The sequence below is a fragment of the Schistocerca americana genome, chromosome 7 (assembly GCF_021461395.2).
Source record: "Schistocerca americana isolate TAMUIC-IGC-003095 chromosome 7, iqSchAmer2.1, whole genome shotgun sequence".
Lineage (NCBI taxonomy): Eukaryota > Metazoa > Arthropoda > Insecta > Orthoptera > Acrididae > Schistocerca > Schistocerca americana.
The window spans coordinates 405561094-405575185 of record NC_060125.1 but is presented as its reverse complement, the minus strand read 5'-3'; the positions used below and the strand labels follow the sequence as shown (position 1 = coordinate 405575185).

Genomic DNA, 14092 nt, shown 5'->3' with positions numbered 1-14092 from the left:
GTCCACCAAGGTACCGGACAAAGGAGGGGACCTGTGGATGCCAGTGGCCTGACAGCATCAATGCAATCCAAGAGAGAAGTGTCAAAGTGCACAGTAGACCTATATAAAGACCAACTGGCTCTATGGAATGTCTAATTTGGGTGCCTGTCTGCTTGGCAGTTGCAAGGGAACAACAGAATCACCAGAAAATGGTCACTGCCATGAAGGTCATCATGGGGTGATCAATGTAGTCACAAGAGCAGGGGAAGCGATCATAACAAAAAAGGTGCCATGAGCGGCACTGAAGAAGGTAGGGGAACCGTCATTGAGGGGAGACAAATCAAAGTCTGTAGTAATATGGTCAACTAGAAGGCCACTACCCGTCAATGTTGTGATGAAGTAAGCTGGGATTGCTTTACTTCCTCACTTGTTTTGCCACCTGCCTCCTTAAATTCATTTTTTTTTTCCATTTTTGCCTAATTACCATTAACATGCATGAGTATAATGTGCATTTCCATAAAAGAGAAAGGTTGGCCCTCAGTCTTAAAGAATATAGCACCAGGTCTAATTTTGTGTTTAGTTCTCTATATGTAATTAATTTCCTAATTTATTTTAACCATTCCTAGTTAATACCTCTGTTATGGGGTAAAATCAGTAGGTGTTTCATGACAGATTCTATTGTTGACTTATAAACAAATATAAATTGTGCACTTATTATAAACATTTGGAAGAAGAACTACTAGGATTCTTAAAGTATTTACTTGGCTCTACTCGAAAACATATTACCAAAGCCAGCCGTTAATTAATTCCAAAATAATTACCAGATTTGTCGAAAGTATTGTCTGTATAACTATATCTGTTTATTTCATTATTTTAACAAATAATTTGGCCTAACTTTTGTGATAGAAGGAACTGTTAAAAAGAAGGAATTTTTCAATGTATTCAGTTAATTGAATGAGTTATATTTAACTGTAATTTCTGTAACTTAAACATCGAACAATGTATAGTTTCAGTGCCTATTATTGTGAGAATATATGAAGGACTGATTTTTGGTCCCGACACAAGACAGTCTGCGGCTGATTTTCAGACATGAAACATGTATTGGTTAGATTAACAACAATGCATCAACTTAACAGTGGAATAAGTGTAACACAAATAGGTCATGTGTTAGAACAATTAATGAAAATATGTGTTCAGTTTATTTGAACAATAGTGTCACACATACTGTATTATTCTGCAAGAGCTGTGAACTGTCTGGTTATGTTTTTACTGCTCACAGATATTAAACAGCAAACTATTGTAGCAGTATTCTGCAACCTATTAATGAGGCTTATCAATCAACATTTACCAATAGTGAACTGGCCATATAACTGTGTAATATTTGGAGGGGGGGGGGGGGGGGGGGGGGTTGTGAACACTGAAAGTAAAGAACTGTGAAACGCAATTGTGCACCTGTTGTCTGCATCATTTACAGCAGCCAGTGTTGAACTTCCACAAACATCACAAAGTGGCACTCACCCACAGAGGGTGATGTGCATTAAGGTCCCCGAGGAGGAGATGAGGGGGAAGCAGTTGCTGTATTGAGGTAGACAGTTCAAAATAAGGAAGAGGCATACCTGGAGGGAGGCAGAAATTGCAAATTGTGATTGCTCGGGTCATTTGCACTCTTATCACAATTGCTCCCAGGTTGGTACGAAGCGGTATCAAGTCACTAACGACATCGGTGTGAATCAAACTGCAGATCCCTCCAGATGCTATCTTGTGCCCGGCAAGTTTCCGACAGAATGCTGGAGTGTGGTCATCACGGAAGTGCATTTCTTGAAGAACAAGACAGACTGAAGAATAAAAGGAAACAAGATGTTGTATTTCTGGTAAGTGATTGCAATATCGGTTGCAATTCCACTGGATTATCATGTGAAAAGAGTCCAGGCTAGGCATAAAGAAGTTGAAGGGATGTCATGTCACTGGGTCAGTAGTCATCCCCGACAAGAATGGGGTGACACCCATAAAACTGGGGCTGATTTGCAATGAGGAGGAGGGATCAAACCCCCTCGGGATGCCAGGGAAGCCTCATCCTTCAACCTGTGCTGCTTATTCTTCTCCCTTGGAGGGAAGGAGGGAGGAAGTGTTATGAGTATGGGAATAGGTGGCAGAGAAATTGGACAGAGACCAAGTGGCTTCAGAGCCCTCAGAGTGTGGGCCCCTCATCTGATTCAAGGTAACAGGCTTCCTGTCTTGAGAACGCTGGGGAGCAGTGTTCCGAGAGGAAGTCCAATCCTTAACAGGAGCCAGAGAAGAGGATTTCTTCTCTGGCCATGGAGGAGGAGGAGTAGTTCCTTGAGGAGGGAGGGGGGGGGGGGGGGGATAGGAGCCGCCTGGGGTGGAGAGAGGAGGTGGAAGGAAAGGAAAAGGGGCAGAATGGAGGGTAAGTAAGAGGGGGGACGAGGGGAAGACATAACAGAGACAAAGGTAGATGAAAGATTCACAGGGTGAAGTCTGTCAAACTTCTTCAGGCCTCAAAGTAGCTTAGAAAGTCAAATATCATTATTTCCTGGATTCTTTTTTCTTTGTATACAGTGGACACACTAGTGAGCAGGGATAATGTAGGCAAAAGAAGTTTACACAGTAATGTGGCGGGGTACAAGAGCTCCCCACATGAAGAGGGTGGCCACAGTCACCACAGACAGAAATGCGAGATGCTTTTAATAGTTTCCACAATGAAACATTGTCTCAAAATATGCTAGAACACCCAAAGAGATTCTAGTCGTATGTAAAGTACACCAGTGGCAAAAAAAAGTCAATGCCGTCACTATGTGTTAGCGATGGAAATGTTACCGATGATGGTGCCACTAAAGCCGAGTTAGTAAACGCAATTTTCCGTAATTCCTTCACGAAAGAAGATGAAGTAAATATTCCAGAATTCAAAACCAGAACAGCTGTTAGCATGAGTGACATAGAAGTAGATATCTTAGGTGTTGCAAAACAGCTCAAATAACTTAAGAAAGGCAAGTCTCCCAGTCCAGATGGTATACCAATCAGGTTCCTTTCAGAGTATGCAGACACAATAGCACCTTTCTTAGCAACCATATACAACTGCTCACTTGAAGAAAGGTCTGTTCCTAAAGACTGGAAAGTAGTACAGGTCACACCAATATTCAAGAAGGGAAATATGAGTAACCCATTGAATTACAGACCTATACCACTGACCTCAATTTACATTAGGATTTTGGAGCATAAACTGTGCTCTAACATTATGAATCACCTTGAAGAAAATGACTTATTGATACATAATCAACACTGATTCAGAAAATATCGTTCTTGTGCAACACAGCTAGCTCTTTATTCCCATGAAGTAATGAGTGCTGTCAACAAGGGATCTCAGATCGATTCCATATTCCCTGATTTCCAGAAGGCTTTTGATACCGTTCCTCACAAGTGACTATTAATCAAATTGCGTGCATATGGAGTATCGTCTCAGTTGTGTGACTGGATTTGTGATTTCCTCTCAGAGAGGTCACAGTTCGTAGTGATAGACAGTAAACCATCAAGTAGAACAGAAGTGATATCTGGCGTTTCACAAGGTAGTGTCATAGGCCCTCAGCTGTTCCCGATTTATATTAACGATCTATATGATAATCTGAGCAGCCCCCTTAGACTGTTTGCAGATGATTATGTAATTTACCATCTAGTAAAATCATTAGACGATCAATTCCAATTACAAAATGATCTAGAGAGAATTTCTGTATGGTGCGAAAAGTGGCAATTTGCACTAAACAAAGAAAAGTGCGAGGCCATCCACATAGGTACTAAAAGAAAGCTGATAAATGTTGGGTATATGATCAATCGCACAAATCTAAGGGCTGTCAATTCAACTTAATACCTAGGAATTACAATTACAAGCAACTTAAATTGGAAAGACCACATAGATAATATTGTGGGGTAGGCGAAGCAAAAACTGCACTTTGTTGGCAGAACACTTAGAAGATGCGACAAACCCACTAAAGAGACAGCCTACATTACACTTGTCTGTCCTCTGCTGAAAAAATGTTGCGTGGTGTGGGATCCTTACCAGGTAGGATTGATGGAGGACATTGAAAAAGTCCAAAGAAGGGCAGCTCATTTTGTGTTATCGCGCAATAGGAGTGTGGGTGTCACTGATATGATACGCGAGTTGGGGTGGCAATCACTGAAACAAAGGCATTTTTCTTCGCAGCGAGATCTATTTTCGAAATTTCATTCACCAACTTTCTCTTCCAAATGTGAAAATATTTTGTTCACACCCACCTACATAAGGAGAAATGATCATCATAATAAAATAAGAGAAATCAGAGCTCGAACGGAAAGATTTAGGTGTTCCTTTTTCCATGTGCCATTCGAGATTGGAATGGTAGAGAAGTAGTACAAAAATGGTTCGATGAACCCTCTGCCAGGCACTTAAGTGTGAGCTGCAGAATAACCATGTAGATGTAGACGTAGAAATGGCATCGCATCACGAGAACATGTGGCCGAACTTGAGGCAACAGAAGCAATGCATAGGAGGTGGAATGTATGGTTTGACGTCGCATCTGTTTACCATCACCTTAACTTTTTCGAGCAGGGCATCCCCCTCCAAGGCCAGGACAAAAGTGTTAGTGTCTGCACAATTTTCCTTAGGGCCTCTCTGGACATGCTGGATGAAGTGAATGCCATGTTGTTCCAGATTTGCCTTAAATTCATCATCAGACTGGAGGAGAAGGTCCCTATGGAAAATTACACCCCATGTCATATTGAGAGACTTATGATGAGTGATATCCACTGGGATGTCTCCTAAATGGTTGCAGGCAGAGAGGGAGGCCGACTGGCTAGCAGAAGTTGTCTTTAAAAGGAGGAGCCAGATCTCACTTACTCACTTACAGATTCAATCCTATCAAACTTGTACCCAACAGGTGGCGGCAAAAATCTCCCTGTCAGTCCTGGTGCAGACTGGGAACTGCAGAAAGGGTTTTGCCCCAAACCAGCGGGCTTAGCCCTCCTCCCAGCGGATAACTTGAGGGGGGGGGGGGGGGGGGGGGGGGGGGGAAGAGAGGAAGAGGAAGGCCGGAAAGAGAGAAACAGCAACTGAGACAGAACTATTCCTAGGGAGGATGCAACTGCAAAAGAGTAGCCAGGGAGATTAACACGTTTCATGTGCCAAACGTCTGCCCTGGTACAACCCACTCCTATCAGGTTCTTGCCTTGTGGGTGTGTGCGTGCCACACAGTCACAGCCACATGGCATGATGGTCGTTGCTGGGAGTTCTGATGCCCTGAAAAGGTAGGCTACCACTGCTAGACTTTCACAAGGCATTCACAGCACTGGTATCAGCAGTGTGATCCGTGAGGTGTCAGGGGGCTCAGCTACATGGGTACATAACAGCCCCATCACATGGACTGGCTACTGAGCTGGTGATGTAGCAAGGAGGCAAAAGGGCTATGGGGGAGGAGAGGGGGGGGAGGAACCACACACTAGGGAGGGACTTCTTCTCCATCTGGCTCATGCTACATGTGTCAAATTTAGAGTTGGAGTTCAAACGCATAAGGAGGACAGAGAAATAAAACCCAAAGATGGGGAGGAAAAGCAAGCAAACAAAAGCCACAAGACAAAACGAAGTCAGGAGGATAGCCAAGTGGGGATAAAAAAAAAAACACCAAGAGATGAAAAGGAAGGGGCAAAGGGAAATGAATAACGGCAGGGATGGAGAAAGAAGGGGATGGTAAGGCAGCCTGGAAAAGAAGAAATACTGCAATAGCTTGGGGACCTGTGTGCGCCACAGACATACCCACTAAAGACCTTGGGGCCCCCTGGGGGTGGGGTGTCTTGAAAAGAGATCGCAAGATGAGCATCACAACAAAAGTAAAACATGGATAGTACTATATCATTGAGTTAAATCAAGTGTTGCTAAGGGAATTTTATTAGGAGGTGAGACACTAAAAGTAGTAGATGAGTTTTGCTATTTAAGTATTACAATAACTAATGATGGTCGAAGCAAGAAGGATGTAAAATGTGGACTGACAATGGCAAGAAAAGCATTTCTGGTGATGAGAAAATTGTTAACACTGAACACAGATTTAAGAGTTAGGAAGTTTTTCCTGAAGGTATGTCTCTGAAGTGTAGCCTTGTATGGAAGTGATATGTGCAAAATAAGCAGTTGAGGCAAGAAGAGAGATTACAATTTTAAATGAAGTGCTACAGAAGAATGCTGAATATTACCTGGGTAGTTGATATAACTAATGAGGAAGTACTGAATAGAGCTCTGTGTGTGTGTGTGTGTGTGTGTGTGTGTGTGTGTGTGTGTGTGTGTGTGTGTGTGTGTGGAGGGGGGGGGGGGATTTTTGGCATAACATGACTGAAAGAAGGGATTGGTTGGTATGGCACATATCAAAATATCAGTGACTTGTCAATTTAGTATTGGAGGGAAATGCAGGGGGATAAAAACTGTACACAGTGGGCAAATGATGCATACAGCAAGCAGGTTCACATGGATGTAGTTTGCAGTAGTTATTTGGAGATGAAGAGGCTTGCACACGATAGACTAGCATACAGCAACAACAACAACAACAACAACAACATGAGGGCCACTTAACACAGTTTCTGTCATCAGTCAGTGTCTGTCATTTCCGCTCCTATCCTCTCCTAGCAGCACTCACACTAATATACTCAATTACTAGTTGGATATGTTCCAATATCTGTCTTCCAGCCCTCTGTGACTCCCTCTACAATGGGAGTTATTTCCTGTGTCTTACACATTTTCTGGAATCCTGTCCACTCTTCCAGTCAGTGTTTTACACATATTCCTTTCCTTGGTGATTCTACAGGTTTGATACTATTAGACTTCTTTTAGTGAGGAACTTCTCACTGTCTGCAGTAATCTGCTTCATGTATCCTCCTTGCTTATTCCAACATGCATAGTTGTTCAAGGTAGAGAATTCATTCACTTTGTTTACTATATGGACCCACTTATGATAAACAATGGAAAATCCAGGACGGAATAATGACAGTATTATGAAAAAGGTAGACTGCTACTCACCATATAGCGGAGATGTTGAGTCACTGATACGACAACATAATAACTGTGAGACAGGTAGATTTTGGCTAAAGGTCTTCAATGTCTCTGGCTGCCAAGACCAGACTGCGAGCAGTTGGGCACGATGGGAGGAGTAATCTGGGTGGTGGGGTAAGGAGGAGGCTGGAGTGGGGAGGAATCAATCTTTTTGTTGTGCCTATCTGCGACTCAATGTCTCTGCTAGACAGTGAGTAGTAATCTATCCTTTTCGCAATACTGTCATTTATGATGTCAATCAAACAATGGAAAATCCAGGATGGAAAGTAACAATATTATGGAAAGGAAAGTTGCTACTCACCATATAGTGTAGATACCGAGTCGCAGAAAGGCACAACAGTCTTTTTCATAATATTGTTACATTTATGACGTTAAATTGAAAGCTAATCTCAAATTTTACTACTCTTCCTTACTTTCATCTCTCTTTGGTTTTTCCATAATTTGTGTTCAGTAAGCTGTTCAATCCATTCAACAGGTCCTGCAATCTTTACTCACTTTCATTGAAGACAGCAATGTCATCAGTGAATCTTATCATTGATATCCTTTTACTATGAACCTTCCATTTATTTCCATCATCCCATTACTACTTTTTTTGATCCACAGGTTGAACAGTGACGGGGATGAGATTGCATCCCTGACTTATTAGCTTTTTCATCTGAGCACTTCTCTCTCTGTCTCAGATCCCTCTTGCACGCCACTGGTTCTTGCACATACTGTGTACTACATGCCTTTCCCTAAAGTTTATGCACATTTTTCTGAGAATCTGGAATGTCTTTAATGAGTTTATATTGTCAAACACTTTTTCTAGGTTGGCACTTCTATGAAAGTGTCTTTATTTTGTAAAAGTATCACTTACATCTATTTTACTGCTTATCCATTGGATTCTGTGGGCCCATGCATGCCATAGCTAACTGGCCATGGAAAGAGTCAGTACATAGTTTACAGAATACTGATCAGAAAATTTATAAGCTAACAAACTAATACAATACAAAAAATTGTAAGAGAGAATATAAATAAATAACACATTAGAGAAAAAAGTTTTCAACTACTGCGACGAGTTCCTGTACAGAACATGAGTCAGTCACAAGGAAACTTTTCGACTTGGATTTAAATTCTTGGGGTCCCCACCCCCTTTTTTTCAGTTCTGCTAGAACCCTAGTGAAAAAGAACCTACTGATAGTGCACATTTTACTGTAAAATGCTTATGAAAGAGTTATCCAAGTGCAAATAATATTTCTGTCTGTTCACTGAATGAATCTTGCATTTTCTTCTGAATGTCAATAATGTAAACACCAAACAAATTACATGACAGATATATGTACCACGATGGCCAAGTCAGAACTGAAGAAGCCAGAGGAAGAAAGTGCTAACCCTCAATTTCACTACAATTAGAATAATCACTTTATCCATGTATTTTCGAATACACTGCATACCAGTTACACAGTACTGCAATAAAGTTGTTTCTACTGAACTGTTTTTTCTTATTGTATTTATGTCCTAGTCTTTAAATTCAAACAAACATATGACATGCAATGCCTCAACAAACCCTCTATTGGGTTAGCACTTTCTCCCATAGACCCCTTCAATTGCAAGACACCTGAACAACGCTTACATGAAGTCACAGCACAGATCAGTTGTCTTCCAAATTGACATCTATTTCTTCTATCACATCAGCAGACAGTTCCTCACCCCTGGAGAGACCCCAATGTACTCTTTCTTCCTGTCTGCTCCCATTTCTGCATCCAACACTTCGATTCTTTTTGCACTCATAATGCTGACACTTCTGTTTTAATTTCACTCAAAGTTAGTTTGATTTTTCTATGTGGGTGTTAGGTGCAGTACCCAGAACCGACTTTCTTAATATTGTGGCGGCAACTTACTAAATCTTTCACCAGTGTACAGAGTGACATATTACTTTCCACTAAGGAAACTGTTTTTTCAAGCCTTAATGTGTCTGTTAAAGGGTACTTCATACTTTATTACAGAAAGCTTATTAAAAACGTTGTTATTACAGACTGAAAAAAATCAGCTCCTTACATAAGACACATACTGAATTCACGATTAAGTTCGATAAACTTTTGCTGAATCACGCTGTATGGTTCACTGCGGTGACTTGGGCCTACTTGCCACTGTCCTCAAATAACTGATATGTCATTTCGTTCAGTACCGGTAAATTACTACGATGCGAAAGGTAAATTATTAGCTCGTCTGAAAAGTGGTATTGCGATAAAAAAAATTCTGCAAGTTTTTCTTTCGGTTTAAACTCAATTTAAAGTCTCGATGCAGCGGAATCTCAGTTAACAACACTGCAGGTGCTAAAATAGACTAGCTGCCAAAACAAGCGTTTATAGTACCAATATAACTTACTTTATTTACCCGCTATTAACGCGTGCGATGTTTCTAACGCGAGATACACCTCACAAGCACGTCTCCCAAACAAAACACCTATATTTGTCTCGTCACGCAATATGAACCCGTATAATAACTGCATAGCTCTGAAAAAAATACGATGCCTGCAATACCAACATGTTGTGGGAAACTTGTAGCTCATTCTTCCGCCTTTTTGCACAGCAGTTTTAATCTCCAGTTGCAGACAACACCAGTAAAAATGTTTATGTATAGTAATGGATCAGCTTACGGGTGTTACGAGTTATAAAGAAATGAAAGACTGAAAATTAGGAAAATTGTCACTCGGAAAATTTCTCTTTCGTGAAATGCCGAAACTGCAGTTAGAGTACTATCTGAGTTAACCTATTAAATGAATAACGCACTTTCGTATTTGTAAACACTAAACAGTGAGGTTGGTGACAAATGATGGCTGTGGTGTGCGCGTTGCGAGAGAAAGTCGTTCATTTGATAAAGTTAAGACAACAGTGCGTTGCAGCAATTCGTAATAGTGTTAAACATAATTTCAGTGTTAGTGCAAATGAAGCTGAGTATACAGAAAGACCAAAATATCCACCTATTTTAGACCTATCACGGCGAGCCATTAGGGAACGTAAGGAAAGAGAGTGGCACGAAAAGATCAGGTCTTTGGAAACCGTGGAAGAAAAGCTCTTCGCGTTAAACTTGCCAAGATATTATGGGTGGAGGTCATTACTGTTAACAGAGGGTCATTTACTGTACGATACGTTCAAATTTTTCCGATATATTACGAGAACACAATTTTCTTCTGTAGAAGAACTGCCGTTCAGTTTTGAAAATAATGGCACTTTATCAGATGATTTGTTCCACAAAATTAAGAATGATGTCCAGGGCGCACTGGTATTCGAGTACAAATGCAGAAGGTAGTAACTTAATTGTGTTGGATTTCTTGTATTGTATTCAATGTTCTTATTAGAAAGATGTAGAGCAACTCTTATAATGGAATTTTTCACTCTGCAGCGGAGTATACTCTGATTTGAAACTTCCTGGCAAATTAAAACTGTGTGCCAGACCAAGCCTCAAACTCGGCACCTTTGCCTTTTGCTAGCGAGTGCTCTAGAGATGAGCTACCCAAACACGACTCACGACCCGTCCTCACAGGTTTACTTCTGCCAGTACCTCGTCGGCTACTTTGCAAACTTCACAGAAGCTCGCCTGCGAAACTGCAAGACTAGCGCTCCTGGAAGAAAGGATATTGTGGAGACGTGGCTTAGACACAGCTTGGCAGATGTTTCCAGACCGAAATTTTTCACTTTCCAGTGGAGTGTGCACTGACGTAAAACTACCACTAGTGCTAGACTTGCAAGTTTTGTAGGAGACGAGGTACTGGCAGAAGTAAATCTATGATAACAGGTCGTGGGCCATGTTTGGCTAGCTCAGTCAATAGAGCACTTGCCTGTGGAAAGCAAAGGTCCCAAGTTTGAGTCTCTGTCGGGTGCATAGTTTTATTCTGCCAGGAAGTTTAAACTCTTGACAGTGTTCCTCATCTACAGCAAATGTTAAACATTGTGCTAAATCTATTTGATAGAAGTGTGCAATTTGAATATTGTGTACAGTTGATAATCAAACATCTTGCAAAGGCCTCTTCAAGAACGTTTGTATGCCAGTGGGCAGTAGCAGTTTTATACATTCATAGATCACTTTTACAAGCATATTGGACATGTCATAGTATTCCAATTTAAGAGTAACAAAAATACCCAATTCGTATAACAGCCATTTGCATAAATACTGGAGAATTTGCTTGAAATAATTTAGGCAGATGTTGGAAACCTAAATCAGCATGGCAGGATGTCCGCTAGTGGACATTGGATACAAAATTGGAAATCTGCAAATTAAAAAAAAAAAGTTAATAGACTACATGATTAGCCACTTCTCAGAGGTGTAAATTCAGCTTTTATGAAATATAACTCTACGTTCCCAGATAGTGTGTGACATGTGATTATCTTCCCCCCCCCCCCCCCCCCCCACACACACACACACACACACACACACACACACACACACACGCCTGCCAGGCTGTAGCATAGCCTAGTGTTTGCATTCACACCATTAGTTAACGCACTTTGCCATATATAATGCACTTTTTGTCATCCAAACTAAAGTTTCAAGCAACAAGCAAATTCAGAGATCATAGACTAAATGGTGGAAAAGTCTTCGGTATGTGTTTGATGCATATTACATTCGTCTGTCATTCGTAATCAATGGTCTTTGTTTGAAGTAACCTATTAGATAACAATAGAAAACAAGTGATATAAGAGAATGAGCTGTGATTTTTTTTCCTCCCTCGCTGTACATATATAAAAAATAATATTGGAAATAAGTCCCAGAATTGTCAGTGTAAATAGATTAGCACTAGTTGGAAACTGTTACTGTTTACTGTTCAGAAGTAATCTGTAGTTACTGGTTCCACATATTAAGATACAAGGGTTATTACAAAAGTAAAACTTCCCGTTTATTTTTGTTGAAATTACAACAGAAATGGAAAGCACAATAACACTAATAGACCAAGGTTTCAACTACAATATCTCAGTTCTCCTCTACGAGTTGTGACTTGTTAATCTACTCATACTGTTAATAATGAGAATTACTTCTAGATTACTTTAATGTATGTAGGCCAATGGTCAGGTGAATACAGCATTATAAATACAAAATCAAATAGGGGTAATGCAGGAGTAGCCAAGACATACACAAAGCTCACACATACCACAGTGGCACAGGTTTATATGCCAAGCTCCACAGATGATGAGGAGATTGAAGAAATGTATGATGAAATAAGAGATTATTCAGATAATGAGGGGAGATGAAAATTTAATAGTCATGGGGGGACTGGAATTCAATAGGCCTAGTAGGAAAAGTAGTTGCTGAATATGGAAAGGGGGAAGGAATGAAAGAAGAAGGTGCCTGGTAGAATTTTGCACAGAGCATAACTTGATCAGAGCTAACACTTGGTTTAAGAGTCATGGAAGGTTTCAAGTAGATTATGTAATGGTAAGACAGAGATTTAGGAACCAGGTTTTAAATTGTAAGACATTTCCAGGGGCAGATGTGGACTCTGGCCACAATCTATTGGTTATGAACTGTAGATTAAAACTGAAGAAACTGCAAAAAGCTGGGAATTTAAGGAGATGGAACCTGGATAAACTGAAAGAATCGGGTACTGTAGAGAGTTTCAGAGAGAGCATTAGGGAACGACTGACAAGAAGGGGGGAAAGAAATAAAGTAGATGAAGAATGGGTAGCTTTGAGAGATGAAATAGTGAAGGCAGCGGAGGATCAAGTAGGTAAAAAGAAGATGATTAATAGAAATCCTTGGGTAGCAGAAGAGGTATTAAATATAATTGCTTAAAGGAGTAAACATAAAAATGCAAAAAATGAAGCAGGCAAAAAGGAATACAAACATGTCAAAAATGAGATTGACAGGAAGTGCAAGATGGCTAAGTAGGGATGGATAGAGGACAAATTAAGTATGTAGAGGCATATATCACTAGAGGTAAAATAGATACAGCCTACAGGAACATTAAAGAGACCTTTGGAGAAAAGAGAACCTCTTGTATGAGTATCAAGAGCTTAGATGGAAAGCCAGTTCTAAGCAAAGCAGGGTAGGGAGAAAGGTTGAAGGAGTGTACAGGGTGTCCCAGCTATCTTGTCCACCCAAAATATCTCTGGAACAATAACAGCTATTGGAAAACGACTTTCACGGGTATCAATGTAGGGCAGGGGCCCATGAATGTACATATTTGGAAACATTCTAAAATGAAAGCATATGTGTTTTTTAACACAAACTTATGTTTTTTTAAATGGACCTCCTATATTTTTTCTTCAGCAATCCATAGCATGACAAAGCACATACAAAATGGCGTTGATTGCGTCGCAATATTCCCATTACATCCCGAGATATTAAGATGCGAAGTTGATGCTTGAAACACCGGATATGCGCTGCTAGCGCACATCCTGAGGCTCAGGCGTGAACCCCATGCTGCCTGTAATCGCGATGTGATTGACATGCGTAATCACACTTCCATACTTATCAAGAGGTCTGAAACGAATAATACGGTCTGCTGCCATCCTGCATTAACGTCGTACATTCCAGCAGGTATTTATCCCATAGGCTAGGGGTGATGCAGTTCTGTAACATATCTGTGTACCGCAACGTTAGTCACAAAGTTAACTTCGCTTATCGTTAATCCGTTACTAAAAAGGTAATGCCGTTCAATGTTAAAACTTTACTTTACTGTAGATCTAGCGCAAGTGACAGGTAATCGTTCACTCGTAATAGTAAAATTCATGTTGATGGTTTTAGTGAAACGAGCAAGTGGACTGAAGGCAAAAATGTTTTGATTTGGGAAGTTCAGGTAGGACATAGAAGATGAATGTAAACATGTTTAACCAATTAATTTTATTGTCACATAATTATCAGTGTCATGTTTATCTAATGCGTTAAATGACAAATTGTTGCAAACAAATGTTTCTTAACATCACTGGGTAAAATGGCCCTTTGTAGAAACTTCCACTGTGATACCAGCACTACATACTAAACATAGCGTTCACATCTCATGCTCAAAGTGATGCCCATTGGCTTGCATACATAGGGTCACTCTGCGAATGAAGGATG

At 40.5% G+C, this 14092-nt stretch overlaps 2 protein-coding genes across 7 annotated transcripts in view; one reads left to right on the top strand and one right to left on the bottom strand.

Annotated features, from left to right (window-relative positions):
* LOC124621895 (very-long-chain (3R)-3-hydroxyacyl-CoA dehydratase) overlaps positions 1-9570 on the bottom strand; it is a 182654-nt gene extending 173084 nt beyond the window's left edge. For 2 of the 6 annotated variants that reach the window (XM_047147370.1, XM_047147377.1), the window contains exon 1: positions 9425-9570. The gene's annotated coding sequence lies outside the window, so the exon portion shown is untranslated. Of the gene's footprint in view, positions 1-8669; positions 9358-9424 lie in introns of those variants that run through there. The other 4 variants (XM_047147371.1, XM_047147375.1, XM_047147374.1 and 1 more) reach the window with 4 other exon arrangements.
* Positions 9571-9829: 259 nt separating this feature from the next.
* Positions 9830-14092, top strand: part of LOC124622412 (28S ribosomal protein S30, mitochondrial) — an 81874-nt gene continuing 77611 nt past the window's right edge. Inside the window, exon 1 of the mRNA XM_047148101.1 lies at positions 9830-10344. Coding sequence (XP_047004057.1) covers positions 9869-10344 — 476 coding nt within the window. The 5' untranslated portion in view covers positions 9830-9868. The remainder of the gene's footprint in view (positions 10345-14092) is intronic.